Source organism: Fopius arisanus, unplaced genomic scaffold (assembly GCF_000806365.1).
Source record: "Fopius arisanus strain USDA-PBARC FA_bdor unplaced genomic scaffold, ASM80636v1 scaffold00006, whole genome shotgun sequence".
NCBI classification, from domain to species: domain Eukaryota; kingdom Metazoa; phylum Arthropoda; class Insecta; order Hymenoptera; family Braconidae; genus Fopius; species Fopius arisanus.
In genome coordinates, this window is record NW_011887745.1 from 733,299 (window position 1) to 756,645 (window position 23,347).

The 23,347-nt window shown below is 37.3% G+C and overlaps 5 protein-coding genes across 9 annotated transcripts; 1 reads left to right on the top strand and 4 right to left on the bottom strand.

Annotated features, from left to right (window-relative positions):
- Positions 1 to 383: 383 nt before the first annotated feature.
- raptor (regulatory associated protein of MTOR complex 1) lies at positions 384 to 10,415 on the bottom strand. 2 transcript variants are annotated; one of them, XM_011316180.1, is made up of 6 exons: positions 9,764 to 10,415; positions 9,539 to 9,641; positions 7,169 to 9,145; positions 7,043 to 7,084; positions 3,541 to 4,909; positions 384 to 2,530 (listed from the first exon to the last, which is right to left on the bottom strand). In XM_011316180.1, exons 1-6 carry the CDS (start codon positions 9,959 to 9,961, stop codon positions 2,332 to 2,334), a joined length of 3,888 nt encoding a protein of 1,295 aa, XP_011314482.1. In that variant the 5' UTR covers positions 9,962 to 10,415; the 3' UTR covers positions 384 to 2,331. The 2 variants fall into 2 exon arrangements, with proteins under 2 accessions (XP_011314482.1, XP_011314483.1); XM_011316181.1 differs by lacking the exon at positions 7,043 to 7,084.
- A 57-nt stretch (positions 10,416 to 10,472) lies between these two features.
- Positions 10,473 to 14,401, bottom strand: LOC105273631 (uncharacterized). 2 transcript variants are annotated; one of them, XM_011316178.1, is made up of 7 exons: positions 14,142 to 14,401; positions 13,902 to 14,065; positions 13,188 to 13,344; positions 12,498 to 13,013; positions 12,106 to 12,396; positions 11,585 to 11,868; positions 10,473 to 11,034 (listed from the first exon to the last, which is right to left on the bottom strand). In XM_011316178.1, exons 1-7 carry the CDS (start codon positions 14,191 to 14,193, stop codon positions 10,993 to 10,995), a joined length of 1,506 nt encoding a protein of 501 aa, XP_011314480.1. In that variant the 5' UTR covers positions 14,194 to 14,401; the 3' UTR covers positions 10,473 to 10,992. The 2 variants fall into 2 exon arrangements, with proteins under 2 accessions (XP_011314480.1, XP_011314481.1); XM_011316179.1 differs by having other exon boundaries at positions 11,660 to 11,868; positions 14,142 to 14,399.
- A 1,392-nt stretch (positions 14,402 to 15,793) lies between these two features.
- Positions 15,794 to 19,056, top strand: LOC105273634 (uncharacterized). Of its 2 annotated transcripts, none has more exons than XM_011316182.1 (3): positions 15,794 to 16,743; positions 18,497 to 18,659; positions 18,739 to 19,056. In XM_011316182.1, the coding sequence occupies exons 1-3, from the start codon at positions 16,414 to 16,416 to the stop codon at positions 18,810 to 18,812; spliced, it is 567 nt and encodes a 188-aa protein (XP_011314484.1). In that variant the 5' UTR covers positions 15,794 to 16,413; the 3' UTR covers positions 18,813 to 19,056. The 2 variants fall into 2 exon arrangements, with proteins under 2 accessions (XP_011314484.1, XP_011314486.1); XM_011316184.1 differs by having other exon boundaries at positions 18,506 to 18,659.
- A 951-nt stretch (positions 19,057 to 20,007) lies between these two features.
- Positions 20,008 to 22,720, bottom strand: Rpn5 (regulatory particle non-ATPase 5). Of its 2 annotated transcripts, none has more exons than XM_011316185.1 (7): positions 22,626 to 22,720; positions 21,896 to 22,091; positions 21,586 to 21,822; positions 21,192 to 21,478; positions 20,877 to 21,101; positions 20,633 to 20,789; positions 20,008 to 20,552 (listed from the first exon to the last, which is right to left on the bottom strand). In XM_011316185.1, the coding sequence occupies exons 2-7, from the start codon at positions 22,058 to 22,060 to the stop codon at positions 20,262 to 20,264; spliced, it is 1,362 nt and encodes a 453-aa protein (XP_011314487.1). In that variant the 5' UTR covers positions 22,061 to 22,091; positions 22,626 to 22,720; the 3' UTR covers positions 20,008 to 20,261. The 2 variants fall into 2 exon arrangements, with proteins under 2 accessions (XP_011314487.1, XP_011314488.1); XM_011316186.1 differs by having other exon boundaries at positions 21,896 to 22,080; positions 22,626 to 22,717.
- A 97-nt stretch (positions 22,721 to 22,817) lies between these two features.
- LOC105273636 (uncharacterized) lies at positions 22,818 to 23,335 on the bottom strand. Its single transcript, XM_011316187.1, has 2 exons — positions 23,045 to 23,335; positions 22,818 to 22,974 (listed from the first exon to the last, which is right to left on the bottom strand). Exons 1-2 carry the CDS (start codon positions 23,269 to 23,271, stop codon positions 22,896 to 22,898), a joined length of 306 nt encoding a protein of 101 aa, XP_011314489.1. The 5' UTR covers positions 23,272 to 23,335; the 3' UTR covers positions 22,818 to 22,895.
- Between the last annotated feature and the right edge of the window lie 12 nt (positions 23,336 to 23,347).

Here is a 23,347-nt window from a genome sequence, read left to right on the forward strand (position 1 = left end):
AATTTTCCTATGGTCTATCAAATTCGGTGGGTTTTAACACGTTTTGGGTGTGTGGGCTATTTTTTCCGGGGATATTTTTTCCGCCTACCAATTCATTCATATCAAAATTAGTGCACCCGAGAATCTATGAATTTTCTAAGAGGTGGAGTGTATAAATAATTTCTTTTGTGATTGTTAAAAATTTCGAATTTGTTTTACTTGAAATTTCAGGTATTGACTGATTGTAAACAAATGTTAAGATAAAGAAATGTCTCTTCCTATTTCATCGAAATTCATTCTCGATTGAAAGTAATAAAAAAAAATCATGTAAAAATTCTTACGATTGATAATGTAATAACTGAATTGAGGTTTTCTCACCCAGGAAATGAAGCAGACGTTGTAGATTTCATCGGCATGATAAATTTTATTTATTATAATTGGACAACTATGTACAAAGGCGGCATTAAACCACTTGAATGAGAATGAATCATTCACGTCCCAATGTCCTTCATTTGCGCTCAACTTAGGTTGAGTGGTTAAGATTCTCCCATTCTTCTTTTTTTTTCCATGATTTTATTATCTTTTTTGGTTTCCGTCTTCTTTCTTACAAATTCAGCCCTTCGAATTACCCAGGGTAGATGGGCGGTTGTCAACCGCAGGAGAAATCCCCGACGGCGCCAGTTTTCGAGATTCACTCAAGAGACTGACGAGTGAATCCTCTCACCGACAAGCTTTTTTCGGCTCTTTTTCTCCCACATTTGAATTATTGCCCTGGGGTTACCCCGAAGGTTTTTACGATGGATTTCGTTAGATCGTTTCTCGAGTTATTGAATAGAATTTTCACAAATATTTCGCTACTTTGCTCTCACTGGGACTAAAATTCATCTAAAATCGCATACCTAATTTCTCGATCTCAAAAAATTGAATAGAAAAAAGATCTTTCTTGCGTAAAATAAAGCAAGCAAACCCCGAAATAAAAAAGATGAAGTTATTTTCTGCTTTGAACGTCATATTCTGTAAATTTCTGGAGATTTTTTATGATTCACTCCGACTGTTTATGATTTTCAGAAATTCGTTGAACCCTTGACCTTAAATTTAAAAAATCGTACGAATCATCCCCGAGTCGAGAAATTAGTCTTGTGGTATTATATATGCGCTTTTTGGGTGCTCTGTTGACTAATGCAATGAAAGCATTATTAATCCGCTTATCTGTCGGACAAATACTCACGTATTTAAAAGATGCGGTCTATGTACACTTACATACCCAACAAATTGCGATTGATACGGCATTTCTAGGCGCGTCGTACTAATCTATTTATGTACATTCATTCCCTGAGAAAATAATTAAATTAGCCAAATGATCAGTATCTTGAGAAAACTATTTACTCTTAATATCATATTTATTCCGTGGAAGGAATTCCAAGAAAATTCCCCTAACATATTAAAAATCGATTTAAATTTCATCATTTATCTATTTAATTTCCATTATAGGAATTATTTTTTATCGAAATAATAAAATTTAAATATTATTAGTGTGGAGGAAGTAATTAGAGGAATTAGTTCAAGGAGAGCCCATAGTTAGAGCCTCATCAGTGACATCTGAAAATTATTTAATACGATTTTTTAAGTGTGAATAATTCTCTCAAATAAATTGACAGTTGGCGAGAATAATTAATTTTCTCAGTGCTGTCTACGAAAAAAATGTCTTAATTTTCGAATGACTCGTTCACGTTGAGTCACGCTATTTCCCCCACCGCTGCTAGAAATTTCTTGAAATTTCAGTCATTAGTCATCTCAAATCTTCAATTACGTGAATTCGAGTTCAGTTGAAAATATTCAGTAAATATCGTATCCACTTTGAAAATTCAAAAAAATTACGGTTTCTATAAATCGATTTCAAATGATAACCGATTTCTCTGAATTTTTTATAGACAAATAAAAAGTTCATAAAAGATATTGTCTGAATGGTTTCTTAAATAGCGAACTACTTCAACAAATAAGAAATAATCTGATTGTTCCAAACCAAAAAAAAATTACAAATAATTACGAGAGATTTCCGGAATCCCAAAACGAAATACCATTCCACGAAAAATTGAGCGAAATTCTCGGAAAATTTCCACCTCGTTCCTCAATTTTCCCCGGACCGTAATTTCCCTCGAGAATTACAGAATTTCCCATTTCCGATTAAATATTCTAATGGCTTGAAATTTCAATTATCATTTTCTAACAGTTGTTTGAGAAATCCTCGAGGAAGAAATAATGAAATATAAAGCATCACATGAAGAAATATGGTCTTTCAAAGAGTTTTCGTTAAAGAACGTATGCCCCATAAACAAACTCCATCTCCGACAGTCATCTTCGTGGCTCGGAGGCGTAAGCCGTGATGGAATTATCGATGCAACCAGCAGCGAGGATAACCCGATGTGGATGAAAATTCAAACATCCAACTGGTGGTATTCGCGTGCCCATGAAGCCCTCGTGAAATTTAATGGTATTCAAGTGTTGGCCCGCTGTTGTGTTGTAAACGCTTATGCTGTGATTCAAAGAGCCACTGGAACAATAAAAATAAGTATTACCTCTTGAGAGGCCCTTTTTTTTCTCCTCCAGGGAGGCGAAAGAGGAATGAGAAGAATGCTTCACGGTTTTGGGTTTATCTTTTGAAAATCAGGGGATCACTGAGGTTTCTTCTGATGAAAAAAAATTCAGGGATCACGAATGTTCCTGGAATTCAAGAGGAGAAACGAAACAAGACTCTGTGGTGTTGCATAATTTTTTCGTGGTGAAGTGGTCAGATGTAACGGAAGAAAACCAATTGATTTTTTACGGTTTTCTCGGTGGAAAATTATCTCGGTGATCAGTGGTTTTAGGGGAGAGGAGTAGATATTTTTATTGGAGAAAATTAATGGCTTTTTGAGATAAATTTAAAGTAGGATGGGAAAATAATTTAACTGTCCGGAGGAATGGAAGACTCGTAAAATGTTTTTTTTATCTTTCACTGGAAATTCGGGAGATTTTGATTAATTAATTTTCAATTGGTACTGTTGTTTCAGGGAATTATCGGATTTGATTATAATTTCTAGTGAATTTTCCACTAAATAGTAAATTTTTAACTAGACCATTTATCTATTTTAATGTATTTTTAAGGAAGTAGTATCTATTGGAGTTGTGACTTTGGTGCTGAATCAGTTGTCGTACTCTCCATGTCTGCGATCCATTTTAAGAGAAATTTCAAGGAACGAATGAGAATTTCTCAGGATTAATGTTCTCGAGGATGAGGTGACTCGCCTCATATGTCCTGACAAAGCCTAATAATAGGCGAATCCATATGGAAGTTGTAAATCATAATAAACTAATTCCGAGACTTCCGTTACTTATTTTTCCGTCTTGGAAGCGAATGAAAGAGACAAATCGTAAAAACATTCTGTCTTGTTAGAAAATTGCCCGGTAGTATTACAATTTCTTGTAAAAAAGAATTGATTGATAAATTGAGAATTGACATTGAAGCTGAACAGAAAAAAAAAAGGAGAAAATCGAAATAAGCTGAAATGTAAATAAACTCACCAAGCGAAGATATTAGCAGCTGGATGAACGGAGAACGCCGTGAGCTGCGTATGTGTCTGAATAACATTAATGGAGGAATTTTTCCTGAGATCAAAAATCCTAACATCCCCACTGACCGATCCCGTGACAAGCCGCCCTGGAGCGGCCGATTCCTTGGGCAGGTAGGCCCCAAGTACCCAGTTATTGTGTTCCCGCCAGGTCATAATTCTTGCCTCATTGGGGGGTAATCTCCGATCAAAAAGCCTGACAGATCCATCACCGCAACCCACAGCCATAACAGCCCCAGTGCCATCAGTATCTAAACAAGTGGCACAGCAATCAGCTCCAGTGGCAATATCCTGCCTCTTGAGCTCAGTCTCGGCATCCCAAAGCCTGACAATCCGCACATCCCCAGTGACAGCAAGAGTCAAAGATCTCTGCTCCCAGCTGGTAACAAGTCCAGGCGAAGTGGAAGAGGCTTTAGTGGCAGGTTGAACATCAACGAGTGCCTGCCAAGCTGTCAAAAGGGCTGGTTCCCTCCCCAAGACATTGCAATAATTCTTCCAAATTCTCACCGAGCCATCATCAGAGCCTGCCATCAGCAGTGAAACATCATGGCCATTAATAAACTCAAGTGCTGTGACTTTGCTGGTAATTCTGTTGCCTCTGCTTGCGCAATAAGTGAGTCTTGTGCTGTTGTGCCAGTCCCATATTCCAAAACTGTCTTTCGAGGCGATAGCCAAGTGTGGATCGAAGGGGTGAAAGGCTATGACATCGGGCTGCTGTGGACACCTTGTGTGAAACACTTGGCATTCGATTCGTGAATTGGGTGCTCTCTGGTACTCGTCCCTTGATTCTTCTCGCTGCCTTTTGTTACGCAGGTAACGCCATTCACGCTCATAATGTGCACGACTCTCAACATCACTTGTTGCTTCGGTATCAGTTTCGAAGGATACGGGTTGGGCGAATTGGGAACAACTCCACTCGACAAATTGAGAGCTTATCAGGGGACTCTTTGCACCAACTGTCTCGTCGGATTCCTCGGAGATTGTGTTTGGTATTGGCTTTCTGCCTCGATTGCTGTGCGGAGTTATTCGCGTTCGCAGGAGATCCGCTGAGTTTGTCGTTGGTGGTGATTCACTCTTGTTGAGGTAGCTTGTTCGATTTGATGGGGATGGTGGGAGAGAGAGGGATGATGCGTATTTAGCTTCTGTCACCTCTTTCGGGGTTGAAGATTCTTTTATTTGATTGCGGATATGACTTGTCACCTTTTGGGACATTCCAGCGACACCTGGATGGGGATCATTGTCCAGGTTTCCAAGACCGTGCCAGAGTTTCATGTAGACTGAACCGTATGACAGACTCGGCAGGTTACCCAAGGAGGAGTGACCTGGAGATATTCAAAGTTTTTTTCTTTGTTAGTCTTGAAGGATTTCAGGGGCTCGGCTGAGAGGTTTTGGTGAACGTATTCGGAGGATCTGCCGAGGAATTTTTTTCTTTGTCGAGGCAGATTATTTGGAGGATGAATTGAAGAGATGTTTTGTGAAGGGAGTAGGGGGGATCCGTTTACTTGACTTTTCGGAATTTTTTTGTCGATTCTCGGGGATTTGAGAGAAAAGGGAATTCTTCAAGGACGAAATTTCAGATTTTGGGAAACGAATTAAGAGTTGCGGAAATAATTTCTATTGAATTCTGGATAGATCTAACAGGAATCGTCAGAAATCGTCGAGGAAGACGGAATTCTGGAATATTTTCAATAAGAGAAATTTTTTTATAGCTGGAAATTCAGGATTGGTGTTCATGCAGGAATCAAAACAATTTTAAGGCTCGGGTGAATTATTTAGAAAAGATAATTTACTCCGAAATTGGGATTCCTAATTACTTTGGCAATTAATCGTTTTTTTCAATAATTGTTAGCTAGCGTTCTAGCGGTTGTCAACAACTAGGCCGCTAGCTAACAATTATCGGAAAAAACGATTAATTGACGGAGTAATTAGAAGTCCCAATTTTGGAGTAAATTATCTTTTCCATACCGTCCATCCGGGCCTTAAATGCACAATAAAAAAAGGAAATCAATAACGAATTATGAATTCCCTTTGAAATTTCTTTTCTATTGAACTTATTTCGCCGTATCAATATGAATCGCTTTTCCAATAAATTCGTTCCGCAGAATTTCGCAATCTTTACAAAAAAATTACGGAACGACTTGTTGCGCCTACGACTGTGATTCATCCGACGGGTGGTTAATTTTTTAAGAATAAATCGTAGTATTTACTTGTCGGTTCCTGCGATTTCACTTTGACTCATACTCTGTATCACTCGCGGATTACATTTCGCAACGAAATTTGTACTTTTTTCTGGTGAATTTCATTGAATTGCACTGCGCAAATGAACGGTTTTTAATTAATAAATAATATTAATCGAGTCCTATTCGAGAACTTGAAAATCTTCATCTGTTTAATTAATAATTACAACAATTATATGATTACATAATTAATAGAAATGATTTATTTATAAATTAATTATTCATTTATTCGTTAAAATTTGTTATTTATATTAATTTATTCATTACGGGAAATTGATTTGTTGTTTGATCATTTTATGACGCATCGACACTATCTCTGAATTTTTGCAAAGAATATTCTGTGTTGGGATTCAATTCAACGAATAAATCGATTCATATTATATATATCTGATAAAAATCATCGGATTCACGGAATGTTCCGCTTTATCACTGAGTCGTATATCTAATCTCAGTGATAAGAATTTCATTGATTAACCCGATGGACTCGTCAATAAAATTGTTCAGCCGATTTTGATAACAATGACATTAAGAGTAATAATGAAAGGGACTTCCCGGTAGTTGAGGAAATGCTTCATATGTAAAAACGTATCAGAAATTTTATCTCAAATGTGATGGATCATGATCTTCAACGCGAATAAAGTCCTGAACTCGATATTTGATTGAGATTATTCACAATCAGTCACTCGCAATCAGAGAATATCTTCTGTCATCAACGCAATATTCTGTTTTATTTTTCAAAGATTATTTACTCGAAGAATTACAATTCTCATTGCATCGAGTTATATTGATTAAACCTAGAGAAAATTATTTGCATTTTCCATGAAGACTCATTTACGTAAAGAATAATGACATCTGTTCTTTTTTGGTTTTGCAATTGGGCCCAAGTATTGAGCAACTTGTGGCAATAATTAACTCATACCCTGTTATTGCATTACAAAATACATAGAATGAAAGAGGCAGCTATGAATAATATGAAGAGGGCAGTCTTGATACGGAATATCCACCGAAAAAAGAACAGAAGGGATGAATAATTCGAAGTTTTTGAATTATTAAAAGTATTTGAATTCTTGAAAGCCTCGAACTTTTTTAGTGCCCTGAATATCGAAACGTAAAAAGAGAAATAAAAATATAAAAATTTCAGAAAAGGGTAGTCCACTGAAAATAAATAAAGCAGAGAATAGAAAAGAGCAAGCACAAAGTGAGTAAAATGATCATTACCAAGAGACTCGCAAGGTTTTCTCACAAACTCCCAGTTATTCCCTGATGTCCAGAGTGCAGCAATTAAAAATCCATTATAAAATGAGTCCTGACGAATGAATCAAAACGTAAATCTAAAAATCTCACCCAAACTGCTTATGGATGAGGAAGAGGAAACCCTCTTGATTCTATCCTGTCCAAGTCCATCGTCCCCAATGTAGGTGTTATTGGGGACAATCTTGAGCCTGTCCCTGGATCCAATTCTCCTCATTCCACTGAATGGCGAGAAGGTTTCAACGACAAGATCCTTCCTGGAGTTTTCCTCGGCAATGGCAAGGGTGACAAATGAATTCTCAAAGTGTAAAACCATCCACTGAAGTGCCACAACCAATTCCTTCCTCACCAACGGCGACATATCATGCGTAACAGTGTTTATAAGTGTCATAGCAATCATCTGATCGATGTTATTTGCATGTTCACTCCTCTTAGTGACACTATTGATAAATGTTCCAAGTGCATATACACTGGCAGCCCTGACTTCCGGCACAGGATCAAGCAACAAACTCCCTAATTTCTCATGGGCAATGTCCCTTACCCCACACCACCTTGCCTTATCGTAATTGTGCCACAGCCTTCCTAAACAGAGACAAAGCCATTGCCTCAGTAAATGATTACTGTCTCCCAATTGCTCCAGACAAATCGACACTAAACTCCCCTGAAGGGCAGCCTCCTGTCCTGGTGAGTAATTGTGCACCATACTCGCTAGAACAAAAGCTGCTAATGTCCTGTGTTCACTAGCCATCGTAACGTCCTGCAGGACAGACAAAAAATACTTGTGCCCATTGTCCCTCACCAGATCCAACTGGCAAGTACTGTCAACAGCCAATATCTTAGCCCAAATGAACACCAACAGTGGTCTCAACTCTCTGGCATTGCTCTGCAGCAATTTCAGTACGTAAGGAAATATTCCAACACTCAAAGCTAGATTCACAGCCCAAGGACCCAAATCCAGGAATTTACCCAGCAGTTCAAGTGCCCTCAATCGATGCACTTGACTAAGTAATACTTGTAGGACAATTGGCAGTTGCTCTGGGGGATTTCTGTTCTTCGATCCCAGGGTCAACCAGACTTGAAAGGCTGTCAGTTGCTCCTCGAAGAACGGGGAATGTACGAATTGATCTTCTGAGTCTAGGATCGCTGGTAATTGAGCCAAGCAGAGATCCAGAGCTAAGTCCCAGGCTTGCCACATTGGATGTTGATAGGTGGCTGGTAGTTTTGGACAGGATACTGGGGTGCAGTCGTAGGACCTCAAAATTCTCTCAGCGAGGAGAAAATTCCGGAAGAGACTTGCCACTAGGAGATCCTGACGAAAGAGTCGCTGGAATAAATCCCTGGGGAGAGTGTTCCAAGCGATTGTATCAGTTATTGCTGTGAATATCCAGTTCAACTCTCCTAGCATTGTTCTGCGGTCTGTCAATTGTCCTGGAATCTTGTCTATGAGGTCAAGATTTATTTTGGGGACTAGCTTCGCGGTGTTCTGCATTACGAACCACTGGAGGGCAATTTTTATGGGTGTTGTCAGGCAAGATGTGAAGATATCCGCTGGCAAGTCTGGATTCATTGGGAGGATCTGATTGGCAGCACACGCTGCCAACTGGATGCAATTCTTGTAGGAGGGCATCGTCACACCAGCCACACCTGCTACTCTGTTCTGTTGCAACGCCTGTTTCTCGTTCTCATATTCTTTCTCGTGTTGATCAGCAAATTGCTGAAATGAATCGACTATGATTCCGGCGTTGGAGCAGTCGTAGACGTAGATACTTGGGGCACCCATCCAGGTCTGCAGATCGTACACGGAGAGGGGAATGTACTGGGTGTATGTCCGGTTGAAGACCCATATTTCACCGTTGCTCGTTGGTTTTGGCACTCCGTGGCCGTTATAGTGGAAAAGAACTCGTTCCTCTTTGGCGTTTCTGCGGAGAGAGGTGCAGAGTTTTTTCACTTCCTCCACTGTCGGATCCAGACTCTGTTTGTAGCGGGCTCGAGGCTGCCACCTTTCGTACTGCTTTTGCAGATTCGAACCTATCGTCTCCAGAGCTTTCTGCGGACTCACTGATAGGGGATCTGCAATTTTTGGGGGACAAACAGGAAACGGGAAAATCAAATGATTGAATTAAAATGAATTTTCATGATTTTCATCTCATACTTAAAGGGAAATGATTAGAAATACTGAATACTTCTTTATTTAGTTTTAATGGCAGAACTAAGTACTAAAAAGGATTCAGTAGAAGCATAAGTATTTTATTAATTCTCATTGAGTAGATAATTCTAAAATAATTACTGAAAGGAATATTTTCGAACAGGTGAATTGACAAATGAAAAAATGAATTATCGACCGAGCAGCATCCCTCAATCCGTCTCTAACCTCAAAACATCATGCACGTTACATAATCCTGAGGAATGATGCAGCATGCTGCACAAGTAGGACCAATGACTCATAAAAACCAATGGAATTACCAATCCAGCATTCGAGTCTGGCACACGGCTGTGTCTTCACAATATCTGGGGGATCGACACCGACGTTGAGACAGAGTACAAGGGCAACGCTAACAGTTTTCATCTGTAAATAGAGGAATGAAAATGACAAGGAGCCAGAGCCATCATCATGGAAATAGAAAAATCTCGATGATCAGGAAAGTGTTGATTTAAAAATGACGAGATTGAATTATATCGAGGACTCACTCGTTCCTTCATTCTCCAGGACTGTGTGATGCAATTGACACCCTCAATGCTGACAACATGTCTCGATTTATTGAATGCAATTGGCATTTTCCAATCTCCATCGTCGTATTTGTCGATGTCACTCGTCTCCTCACTGTCTCCCAGTCCCTCATCACTGTCTTCATATTTTTTCCCTTTCATTGTCATCGTGAGTGACATTTTAATAATGAGGTGAGAATTAATGAATTCAATATTATTTTATATCAATCCCCCGGTACAGCCACTCCGTTATTACGTCATACCAGTACGTATGTACCAACTCATTAGTCACGCCTTCACGTACACTTCTCATTTGCTATAATTATTGATTGATTATTCACTCGGGGATTATTCGAAATTTTTTGAGTAACATGCTGCCCCACAACAAATTACCCCACCAATTGTCGCCATGTTGAGCATTTTTCCTCTGCCATATCGGTCGAGTTTATCGCAATGAATCGAATTTTTTTTAATGCAAATTTTAAAAAAAAATTAATTATCTTCTCGGTGTACATGTCGTTATACCGCAATAAATTATTTTATTACCGTAATAATTAGTGATATAGGTATTTATCAAAGGCGACATGCACTCTGTTCTATAAAGACCACAAATAAAACGAAATTCATTCGAAATTCATGATTTAATCCTCTGGTGAAAATTTTTAAAACTGAAGTACATTGAATACTTTCATTTACAATTATTCATTGACTTTATTTACACAAAATTCTGCAAATAGGCAATATAATTCGTTATCCTAATGGGTATGCAATTAAGCAATTACATCAGGTATGGGGATGGATAATACGATTAAATAGAATTTTAATCGACAATCAAATAATATACTTTCAATTTATTCCACGGATTTATCTGGAGAAAATTAATTAAAAAATATAATGTGTATAAAATATAACATTCATAAAATACTGAGAAAAGATACTCTGAATATTTGACTATAAATTTCGAGTCAATCTTGTGACAATTGTTTCGATGAGAATGCTAAACTAAATGTGATATTAAACCTTCCTCTTGTATCCGTTTCCTTAGTTTCACAGCCTGATTATCGTATTATATACAATAATTATAATTTCATAACTCCTGGAATGAAGACTTGCTCTACAAGAGATTTATCCTAGTGTAGTCTATAAATAGTTTCTGTACGCCTTCCTGCGGAGTTTCGTCCTCTTTCGTGCGTTCATTTCGTTCATCGATTTCAGGTTTGAGAGGCGGTCGGATCTGTGAGAGGCTTGTATCCCTGAAAAAATATATAATCATCTCTCAAGTTTAGCTATAATTTATCAATGAAGTGGCAGAACGAGATAAATCAGCTGAACTCGATTTTCTATATTTTATAAATATCTTCGAGTCCACGAGAGGCAGTCGGATTTATAGAGGGACTTTCTGCGGGGCCTGCAATTTTTACTGACTCCACTCAATTAATTGAAATTTCAAAACAACTCGAATCTCAGAAACTTCAATTATTTTGTTCTGCCACTTATTTGAGGCATTGTGCAGCAGCTTATGAATGAAATGTCGCAAACACTCATAAAATTTTTTTTAGAACTTCAGATTTAAAGTTGTATGTTAATTTGAAATCTCCAGAATTTGCTCCGTGCCCTAGTTAAGGAATTAATTAATAATGGAGATAACGAATAATCCAGAATAAGTATAAAGAGCATCACACATTACGTTTCAAAACATAAAATAAAGAGGGGCAATCGCAGGACGACACACATGAGGAAGTGAATAAGGCGCATCTACACAGATTTCGGCAAAATTTTCAACTGTTTTCAGTTATTAATTACTGTGGAGTTGATATTGTATCGATTCATGCTTCCGTAATAACGTGGCCGATTGCAAATCCTTCGGACATCGCTTACAGTGCTATTGAAAGAATCCCGAAGCCGTTCCCTGAAGGTCTTGTACTCCATGTCTGGATTATTCTGGCCAAAATCGAAGTCTGCAACTTCGACTGTGAATTTTGCACGACTCTGGATGTAGTAGGCAATGCCGAAGACAATCAGCACTACCGCTGCCAGGGAGCAGGAAACTGGCACGACAATTACTGAGAGCTGGGGTTTTGCAGTGACTGAAATTATTTATTTAATAAAATATATAGATTATTCCCTTCATTACCGCTTCCCAAAAATTCACTTGCTAATTAATTATCAATTTACTTCTCAATCAATCGAGATGATTGACAGAGTCTAAATTTCAGTCTAAATTCTTAACTCTCAATTTCATTCCCCCAATTTTTTCCATCCACTGGAGTTATTTTCCAGTTTCTTACTCAATAATTTCTTTTCTTTCTCTTCTTTGTATTTACCTTCGTAAATGTTGATTGTTAACGGATAAACCGTCGTGCTGACATTATTCTTAAGTATCACTAATATAGTGTAAACATTAGCCTTCAGGAAGAAATGGACGATGGAGAAGTTGCACGTGGTGATTTGCTCCCCATCGTCGCAAGTCTCATTGCCTGTTACGTTATAAGTCCCCGGATGAACTTCCAGGCATTTGAAAAAGGGTCCAGAGCCCTGACAACTCACACTCAGGTTCAGCATTTCCCAGGGCTTTATCCAGTTCGTCCCTTCCACTGTTATATTTCTTATTGGCGCTGCAAGTGAAGGAAACAATTGTTTTTTTTATTTCGTCATCGATCAGTAAATCTTATATCCATCGATCTTCCAGGTAACTTGCAAAATTTGTTTAACTTACCTCTAACGTAAATATCCCTATGAAAATATCCGTATGTTTTCTTAGGATCAGCTAGAACTGAAGAAGAGTTGAAGCAGACGTAGGGTAGGGAAATGTTCTTCCCCAGATCGATTGACGAATTATTCTGCCAAGAAGGCTTGAGCGTGCTCGTTGGCTTTGATGTGGTGGTAGTTGTTGGTTTAGCAGTTGTGATATTTGATGGTGGAATTGGGGTGGTAGAGGTTGTGGTGGGTGGGACAGTCGTAGGAGGTTCGTGGGAGGCGATTACAAGGGCCTCGATGGATTTTGTTTCATCAGGACGAGTGAAATTAAATCCAAATGTGAAGTTATTCGTCTGTCCGTAGTACTTACAATCAACGAACCAATACGTCGAAATTGATGTTGCATTTTTTATTATGTAATCCTCGTCGTTTTTTCGCATGTCAATTTTTATTTTGGATTCAGCGGCGGAAGAGACGTACGAATCCGTCAATGTGTGATTTGATTGCGATATTGAGATGTTCCCATTCAAAAACTCTGGAATTATAAACAAAACTCGTTTTAGTCCTTTTTCCAGATAAATTTACGAAGAATTGTAACAGAACAATGGATTGAGGTAAAACAATAGGAGAGTGAATATGAAGTCGATTTTTTGAAGTCTTCACGCCGGATATCTCTTTGTAGAACAGTCATTTGCGTTTTAATGCTCACCAGTTATCTCAAATCTCTTGTGTTGACTATCTTCGATCCTCCAGAAGATGAGATGCCATTGACTAACAATTACCTCCACAGAATATTCCCCAACTGGATAAAACGCAGGTGGATAATCAACCTTCCAAATACTGGTTGTATTTTCTGTTTGGGGGGACTGAAAAATGGACATAAAAAAATTTGATAAAGCAACCTACGGATTTCATCGGAAAATTATATTGAATTCATATCAAATTTTCTCGGAGTTTTTGGCTGATTCCCGGTCGATATTACTATAAAATATTGAATCGAGAAGTCTATAGAATTCCATTTTCCTCTGAAATTACTCTGTTGAGATATTTTAGATAAAATTTGATTAATCAATTTGTCTTAAGGCTCGGGTGGATTATCTAGAAAAGATAATTTACTCCGAAATTACTTTGGCAATTAATCGTTTTTTTCAATAATTGTTAGCTAGCGTTCTAGCGGTTGTCAACAACTAGGCCGCTAGCTAACAATTATCGGAAAAAACGATTAATTGACGGGGTAATTAGAAGTACCAATTTTGGAGTAAATTATCTTTTCCAGGCAGTCCATCCGGGCCTTAATGTTTATGTTTGATTTGAAGGAATTTTCTAGCGAGCTAGGTTTCTCCATTAATTTGATAGATCATGAATTCATGAAAATTTATGAATTCCCTTATCGCCCAGAGGAAGGTGATAGCAGACTTGATACCTCGTAACTGTGTCCGGGTACACCATTATCCGTCCACGTGTATCGAAATTCTCCAGAAGGTCTAGATCCATCATAGTTATATAAATCAGCTCTAAAAATAATGGATCCACCCTGGACGGTGGGTCCATCATCCCTCAACGTGACGTAACCCGTAAAACCATGGACTGAAAAATAAATACGAAATAATGGACTTCCCGACAACTGGATAATTTTTAAAACGTCATTCCCTATATGTGTTACCTTGCAGCACACACAAAAGTGCTGTCCAAATGTTCAAATAATGCCTCCACATTTTCACAACTTGGCACCTCACATTTATCAAAATGACGAGAAATTAATTAAGTAAAGTTCCGTGGAATGAAATTGATGAATTTTAAGTTGTAGCTTCAATCATCTCGGAGCAATAACTATCATCGAATACGCCATTCCTGGGGCATCTCTGTACTTGTCATCAGTTAGGTACATTCCAGTTACACCAACTTTACTGCGTAGGAAAAAATTCTGACAGAAGTTGAAGAAGAGGGCAGCACGTGATGGACTGTTCATAAATAAAATAAACATAAACATTTATGAAATTTTAAAATAAAGAAAACATGGAAATTATTCCAATCATTTATGTTCTATGATTATTACTCATCCTTTTCGTTTTTTAAAAGAAATATATTAATATATGAGAATTTATCCCAGTGTCTTTGGGAAGAATTATTGCCAGTGTAATTGACAATTAAAATATAAAGCTTCTTAATTATTATTATTTTTTCGGAGACATATTGAAGAAGTTTAATTTTTCATATCGTCAGTGAATCGGAATTTAAACAACTCAACAAAAAAATTTTAATAGATGAGAATGGTGTGGCATTCCATCTGGCTGACTTCGAATGAATAATAATAAAAAACGGGAAATTTTCTCTCACTTCTGCTTTATTCTGTAATCATCACCATGAAAAAATTTCCATTCATTATCTCTTCATTCCTGTTGCAAAGGGGACGAGTCTGTTATGATGAGTTCTCAAAATTTTCTTTTATATCTTTCTGATACCCTGAAAAATTGCAAACGAATATTTTACTCGCATTAAAAAATATTGCGTATTGTTCTCGGAATAAAAGATTGTAATTATTTCGTGCAAATCATCTTCAAAGGTTAAGACGATCCACTTCAATAGATTAATGATTAGTTTTTCATGAATATCTCAGAATCTAATGGAGATATGAAAATTTGAATAGGAACCTTTTTTATAGTCCTTAACTGACTCTACAAAAAATGTTATATGAAAATTTCGCAAACTCCGCTGAGTTCAGAGATATTCCTCTGAAACTCGAAAAAGACGATTTATTATGCTTTAATGGCTTCGGGGTTGAAATTATCTTCTCATTACGTCTTTGAAATGAGAGTAGGTGTGTATAAAATTGACCTATGTACCCTCTGACAATTCCTCCCGTGATCTCCATAAATCTAAATTCATTTACCCGTTATTCTCCACGGCAATTACCAATCGGAGTGATACCCCGACCCAGAGAACCGTATTATCACCTCTTCAAGGTTGCCCGCCGTCCCACACAAATTCTCATGTAAACAACAGTATCGATACTAACCCATATCGATATATGTTCTTCCGATTTTCGATAATCTGCATTTAAATTTTTTCATCGATTTTCTCGTCGAAATTCCGACAAAATCATTTTTCCGTGTATCAATATTTCGAACTGATGTCGATCAAAAAAATTAATTATTAAATATTAAAAATATCAAAATATTTCGCGTATCGATGTTCATAAGGGCGATAACTGGTGGTATCGACAAGTGATCAAAATCGATACCGAGTATCGATATTTTTTTGAATGTGAAAGACTAGTGTGAACGGAGGTATGAATGTCCAATGGCAGTTAGTCTTTGGGAGTCGCTGCAGCGGGAAAAGGTGGGGATAAAAGGAGAAGCGAAATGAGAGAAAAAACATCAGCAAAAGCGAGCAAAAGTTGTTCTCGGATGCTGTCTGTGTTACTGAGCGCGTAGACAGTTGTAAAACCGGGGGGGGCGGGGGGGTATTCGACGACAATTTAATGGGTTATTGTGTGTACCCATCAAATCCCACGAATAATCCATCTAATTTCTCCGGATTAACCCCAATCGAGTGCTTCAAAACGGCGAAATACTGGAGTTGGAGTGAAGATATGCGAATATTGGAGTCGAGAAATCAAAACGTGTTGGAGAAGACGTGGATGGTATCGGGAAAATACTCTCGATGAACAGCTGACGACAGTGTACAGTCAAAAGAAAGGAAGAGAGAGAGAGAGAGAGAAAGAGAGATAGATAGAGAGAGAGAGCGAGAGAGAAAATTGAGTCAGACGAGAACGAGAAGGAGAACGAGGAAAATAGAAGTTGAACACTCGAGGAAGATAAAACAATACAACTGATAAGCGTGTTTTTAGCGAATGTCCGAGTGAGCACGTAATTATTTGTGGAATAGGTTTAATCACCGGGTTATGTGTTTCGTATGGCTCGAGGGCCGGGAATATGGCCACTGTTTTCGAGAGTCCATTTCTGTCGAATAGACTGCGACAGATTGAGGAACGTTATGAGGAACCAACGACATTTGGCAGATGTGACTGCACAAGTTACAGCTACCTAGCTTTGAGTGTTGTATTGTTTATAATTGGTACTGCTATTACGATACTTGCACTTGGTGATGCTGCTAATGGACAGGTGTTCAGCAATCTTGGGCACATGTGGCTTGTTGGACCGATTTTCATATGCTCAGGCCTCATGGTCGGGGCCAAATGCATTCTATATCTCAGGAGGAAGTCGGTTATTCAGATGCTTGTGCATCAGCGTCAGCTGTTCAGGGTAATTCATAGAATATTTATGTTTCTATTGTGTTGAGTGAATGCCGATCGTTGTTCGTTCTGGAAACATGTGTGAGATTGTGACCTTCCAGTAGCGATTCTTTGTTCTGCTCTGAAAAGTACTGGTTGGTTTTGAAAATTTTTTTTTTCGGAATATGGATTTTTTAAAATTTCTTTTTTTCGGAATATAATATACTTCCGTCATTTGATATCGTCTGAGAGATTTTCTGATTTTTTTTATGTCGAGAATCTGCAAGAAATTTCGTTTTTTTTACGGGAGTCTTGTCGAAATCGTTTTAGTTTTAGAATTTTTAGGATTTTTTTTAGACATCGAAAAATTCACAATGGCTACTTTAGGAGAGATTTTTTAGAATAATTTAGTTAATACAGAAGTTCTTGCGGGAATATTTTTCTGAATCTATGGGTGATGGGAAATTGCTGTAAAGACCTTCAGGATATCACGGGAATTCTAGATTTTACCAATTTCATGCGGAACAATAGTAATTATTTATCTGTGAGAAGATAATTGTGGGAACAATTGTATTCCTCGTGACGTAATTTGAATGCAATTCAAGTGCCAAGTTTGATGATTGAAAATCCCGTCCACTTGAACTGTTTCACCTCTCCTCTACTGAATTAGTGTATCAATTAATAGGAAGATTGTTGTTAATTCGTTAATGATTTTTAAAACGAGAAATTGAGTGCAGAAGGTTGGAGTGTTTGAAGGTACGAAAAAGGCCTCGTGACATTTTTCCCTAAAGGTCATCATAAAGATATTTAAAAATTCAAGGAATATCTCTTGAAATTTTTTTTTTCACGCAGCAGATCCGGAGATATTCCGTAAAATAGGTGACTACATTGTTTTTCAGTTTTGATTTGTTCTTGAATTGAGAGAATTGCTCTGGCGAAACTCTTGATGAAAGGAGAATTTTCATACGAATTCATTAATTGAAGTCGTCAAGGTCTTCCAACATTTTTTTTCAGATCTGTTATAAAGACGTCGAGATATATTCCTCCTGATCTGCGCCAATTATGAACTCAATTTATGTTAATTTGCAAATTTCCATATATGCAGAGATGAACTTTGCAAACATTTGCACATTTTTCTCAGTGTAGAGCAAGTTAATAGAGAGTCAATTTCACAGATGACACTACTGACCATAAACTGTTTTAATTTTTTTAATTCTCTACGCGCATTCTATTGTGCAGATTTTTTTTAAATAATTCAATAGAAAACCTATCCTCGAATATAATTCTGTTTTCAATCAAAATCTTTTGAAAATCGTCAGAATAAATGACAAACTGAATTGACAATTAAAATGCCCATTGCCATTTTACTTTGAAGTAATAATCAGAGAGAAATTCTCTGAAATAATCGTATTTATAATATTTATCTCTAAAGGAAGTTATGTGTCATTGCGTTGAAAATTTCTTGAACAAAATTCTTGATGGAGGGAAATATTCACTGGAATTCCCCAATCAACTGATGACGATATCGAATGTCACGGAAATTAGTAGTAATCTCTTTAAGTATTGAGAATTGAAAATCATATTTCGCAGAAGAGCTCTCCTGATTTCTAGAATTATTAAGAAATACTTTGATATTCTTGAGGCCTCAGAAAATATTCTCCCAGGCCTTGAGAAAAACTAACTCTCATTCTCCACAACTTTATCGGTTAAATATTAATCACTCTAGTATATAGCTAAAAATAAGACTTTCAATGACCTAAAAAACTTTGGCAACTGCAATTCAGCACTTACAGGAGTTAGCAGGAGCTCAAGGTGTGAATAGTTCCGGTGCAGGTACCCCTGGTCCACCACCTTACGATTCCATAGCTCAAGGTCAAGGACCCAGTGAATTGCCACCACCGACATACGCCGAGGCCGTTGCTCTACTCCATCAGACTGATATTCATGGTAAACAGACGTCATATCTGTATTTTGCACTTATACTTGAGTTTATTCACATCGTCTTCTTTGTTGGATTTTTCAAAAGGTGCAAAGCCCTCGAGCGAGTCACATCAGGATGATGGTTTCGCAACAGTTGGAACTACACGAGCCAAACCCTGAGATGCTTCCAAGTACTTCTGGTTTTTTTCTATTTATTATTAACGACTCTAATCAGGATAATGTAGTTAATAATTGCGACTGATTGTCAACTCACTACGAACAATTTTATCTTTTCATATTAATGGTCTTTTTAGGGATCAGTGTAGGGCCATTTTGTGCATTTTAATGTTTCTTTGGCAAGTTCGTGTCAACGATGACCGAATTAATTTCTTTTCCCTCCCTTCTTTTTTTTTCGACTTAAGTAGTACTTAATGCTTCGAACGAGTGACTGGTGATGCAGCTGTAATTCCTAGCTTTAGATTCATTATTGTAGGTTTTTTTTATGCAAATACTATTATATTCATTTACGTTGCAATCTTATTGTAGGGATGTTTATCAAATTATGCTTTCTTCATTGTTATTCTTTGCCTTCTCACTGCGCTTTAATTAATATGAGTAATTGATTTTTCAAACGAAATTTTTTTCATCAACTAGAAAATTATCATTTTTTACGGGAAGTGTAAAAATTATTTTCAATTTTTCAGTGAAAAATTTGATAATTTACGTGATTTTCTTTTTTTAAACGAACTTTTCATTAAAAACTGTCAATTTAGATCAATTGAAGTTTATTAATTACCTCGATTAACTCTTGAAAGGGTCCAGAGAGGATCTAAAACCTAAACCACGTAAAGTTAAGCATTCTTGTGTAAAAAAAATTAATCGGAGTCTAGAAATAATCGACTCATTTGTGAATTGAAGAAAACATATTTTTCTACCGATACGGTCTCAAGAATTAAGACTGCATTCATGCCTTAAAATAATTCTAACGATGCCTCAAGTGATATGTACTTGAAATCATGAGGTCTAAAAATGGAATTGATAAGAATTGTTTTTAAAAGGATAAATATCATGATGATTATAATAAAGGAATACGGAACAATTGGCCAGTATTATTTCTAAGCGGAATGAAAGCTTTTTTGGCAAATTTGATAAAATTTTTTGACATTCGAAATAAGTACCATAACAATTTCCCATAAATTATCATAACACCCATCGAAACGTCAACATTCAATCAAATCATATTTCAAGTTAATGATTACTAGACACGTCATACCTCTTGTAATGCATAAAATAATTTAACAATAATAAATTGTGATGTTTTTTCTCTTTTTGTATGTATATATACATCCAATGAAATATAATTAATCCAAAGGAATAAAATTTAGACTTTGTATTTCTGTAATCGACGTTAATCCTCATTTATTCTCAATAATCATTAAATATCTAGTATTGATGTAAAAATCTTCTGGCATTTTTTGTTTGCAGCAGAGAAGAAAGAGCATCATTTATTCCGCTTACATTCGACGAAAAAAAAAAAAAATTATTGGAAACAGAATACAAAGGGTTACGCTCACAGAAATAATGGAGAGAGAGAAAAATAAATGTGAAAAATTTGTTAAAAGATTATTTTTACGAATGAGCAACAGCCAGCATCTCTTCTTGGTGAATGAGGTGCGTTGTGTTGTTGACGAGGCCCATTAATTGTGATAACGAGGCTGACCAGGCGTCTAAGAGGGCTGCGGGCTCTTGAGTGCCTGTGAAACGTACAACGCCAGCTGGTCTGTCCGTACGTGCACTGATAACACCAGTTTCAATGAGTTTACATAGACAGGCCTCGGTCTCCTCCACCGCAAGGTCTAACAACTCCGACATTCGTTGGAGCGTTATTTTCGTGTAATACTTTGCCATTATCCTGATATTCTACAAATTAATTGACAACAATAAATAATCAACGATTCCATCATAATACTCAGGAGAAGATTAAAAAAAATAATACACACGTGCTCAACAACTCGATTTTTCAGGTCTTCCCATCTTTTACGTCCATCTTCCGATGATGCAGTGAAGACCTCAGTAGCTCTTAAATCCTTCTCATAAATTTCGCAAAGACCTGACCACTTGATAAGTTCAGGATTCACGAACAGTCGAAGCAATTCTCTATAAGAGAATACAATAGAATAGAATACGGAATTCTTATCTGAACTTTTCTAAAGTTTCTGGATAATTGAGTAAAATGGAATTTACTTGTATGTTGGGATTTCATCGAGAAGTTTATCAGCCAAGAGTCTGTGTGTCATGTCAGCTTGCTCTGGCTCATGGGGAGCGAGAACCAGATAAAGAACAGCACGTGAGAGTGCAGTGTGACGTTTCTTGACATCTTCTTTGACAGCAGGAGTTTCCAGAACTGCACGATTGTGACGACAGAGTGCCAAGTGCCAGCCTTCGTGTTTAGCAAGCTCCATCATCAAGCTATTTACACAAAAAAAAATAACAAATTCATGATTTTTAATACGAATAAGTGTTATATATTGTAATGAATAGCCATTTTTATGGACTTACTCGTAGTATTTTAATTTCAGTACTTGTGTCTCCTCATCGTTCTCATCATCGAAGAATTTGACATTAATTTTCTTAGCAATGATCTGCGTACGAACGAAATCCAATTTTGCTATGCAAAGACGCATTTGTTCGAGGATGAGAGAGACCTTCTCCCTCTTGGCCATGCTACCGTACGTCTCCACTTGCAATTCGAGCATGATGGAATTGGCACCAGTGATGTCACCATCCTCTTCCTTTAATTTTGCGAGACGATGGGTCAAACGGGCTCGCTCCACTTCCACGTAGATCTAAAATTATTGAATCGTGGATGGACAATTTTATTTTCTCTTCCAAATAATTTAATTAAGCTGTATTAAACCGCTTAATTCTTTTTTCGGTGAATTAAGACTATTACCTTTCCTTCTGTGACAGTTCTCAGGGTCTCAATGAGCTTAATCATTGTTTCCCTGTTAGGTGTTTTGTCGATGTAGGTACAACACTCCTGCACCATCTTCGTAACAGCTTGTTTTAGCTGAGAACGTCTTTTCGAGAGGAGAACAATGTGTTCGTTCAGTGCTCCCCAGTTTTTTGCCTCGAAGCAAATCTCCACGATTGCTATCAGCACCCGTGAAGTGGAAATCATGTCCGCTCCCTGGAGAGAATAATTGTAGTTGTGATTTTTTTTCTCAATTCTTGTATTTTTAGAGCTCTTGAGAAAAGCTTACCGTTCTTGTGAGCTTTTCAAGTGCCAAAAGGTGATCCAATGCATCATGAATTTTTCCCTGCTGCGCTAATTTCTTGCACTCTGGAATTTTTGTGTCACAATTACTACTGTAATCTACCTCCATCTTCACGATCCTCCCCGAGTCTGTTGCTGGAGCTTCTGCCATTGCGAGGACCTGATTTTTATCTATAAAAAAACTTACAGAATAAAAAAAGAATATTGAGTTCTTCAATCCTTAAAAAATTGAGATGCAGATAAGAGCTTTTAAAACAATAAATAATAATGAACAATGGCTACGACTACAATAATAAAGGTTTATTGAGTTCACGTTCAAATTAAGGAAAATTCACAGATGACAATTATGTCTATAATCCGAGGAGAATACTCGGAGATTTATTGTTGAGATGAAGTTCAGAGCTATATTCGGAGATCATTACACTGCACTTTTATGATCTTCATCAAAATAAACAGCAAAGACTCAAATTGCAAGGAAACCCCACCCCAAAACGTAAACGTGGAATTATAAATATTATAATTGAATCGTTTTATTGCCTGTATTTAATTTCCAAATGAATGATAGGATAAATATGCCTGGGAAAAGTGAGGTTAGACAACAAAAATTGACGCCGCACTTGTGCATGGAAAAAGTGGAATAATGATTAACTATCCTGAAAAATTCTGTACTACTAAAAAAGCCAGACATCGTCTTCAATATCAACTCTGTTATTTACCTTTTAGAAACTGAAAAATGAGAGTAAATGCAATTTGAGATCGGATGACAGTAAAAAATCTTGATCAACACTGCTCCGGTTTTTGGTAATTTTCTCCAAAGAAGATTGACTAGAGTAGAGGTTCAGATCTGGGGGATTGAGTGACTCCAGCGGCATCGTAGTACTACACCCCAAGAGAGGGAGGACGCCACATGCAATTGCAAAGGTATGGTGGAAGGAGGTATTGCCAAGCTTTGATGTCGCCGACACCAAAACAGGGGACAAGTACCTTCAGACGTCGTACGTAGCGCTGTATAACGCCTTCCCCTCATGTGCGTTTCGTCCCCACCATTCGCGATAATTCCACACCCTAGTTTGTGGAATAAATTATTAAAAGTGTTAAGTAAAAGCAATACGAAAGAAATCATTCATAAACTCACTTCTGGCCACTATTTCCATCAAATTTTGATGTTGAACTATTCCCCTTGTCCAGAACACCGGTCGCCTCGGTATTAGCCTCAACCATTTTCTCTTCACTCTCAAATATCTTCTTTCGTTTTCTCAATTTAGTCAATAGTACATAGACTCGTCCTTGAATCCCATGATTGTCTAGTTCTTTCCTAACGACTTCTGCGGTCTGTGATATAGTCTGAAAGGCATTGGTCATCTCAAAAGCCTGACTTTTTTCTGATAACGTCTCAGCAGCTCCCTTCGCAGATTTTGAAATTTCCTTACCCAATTGC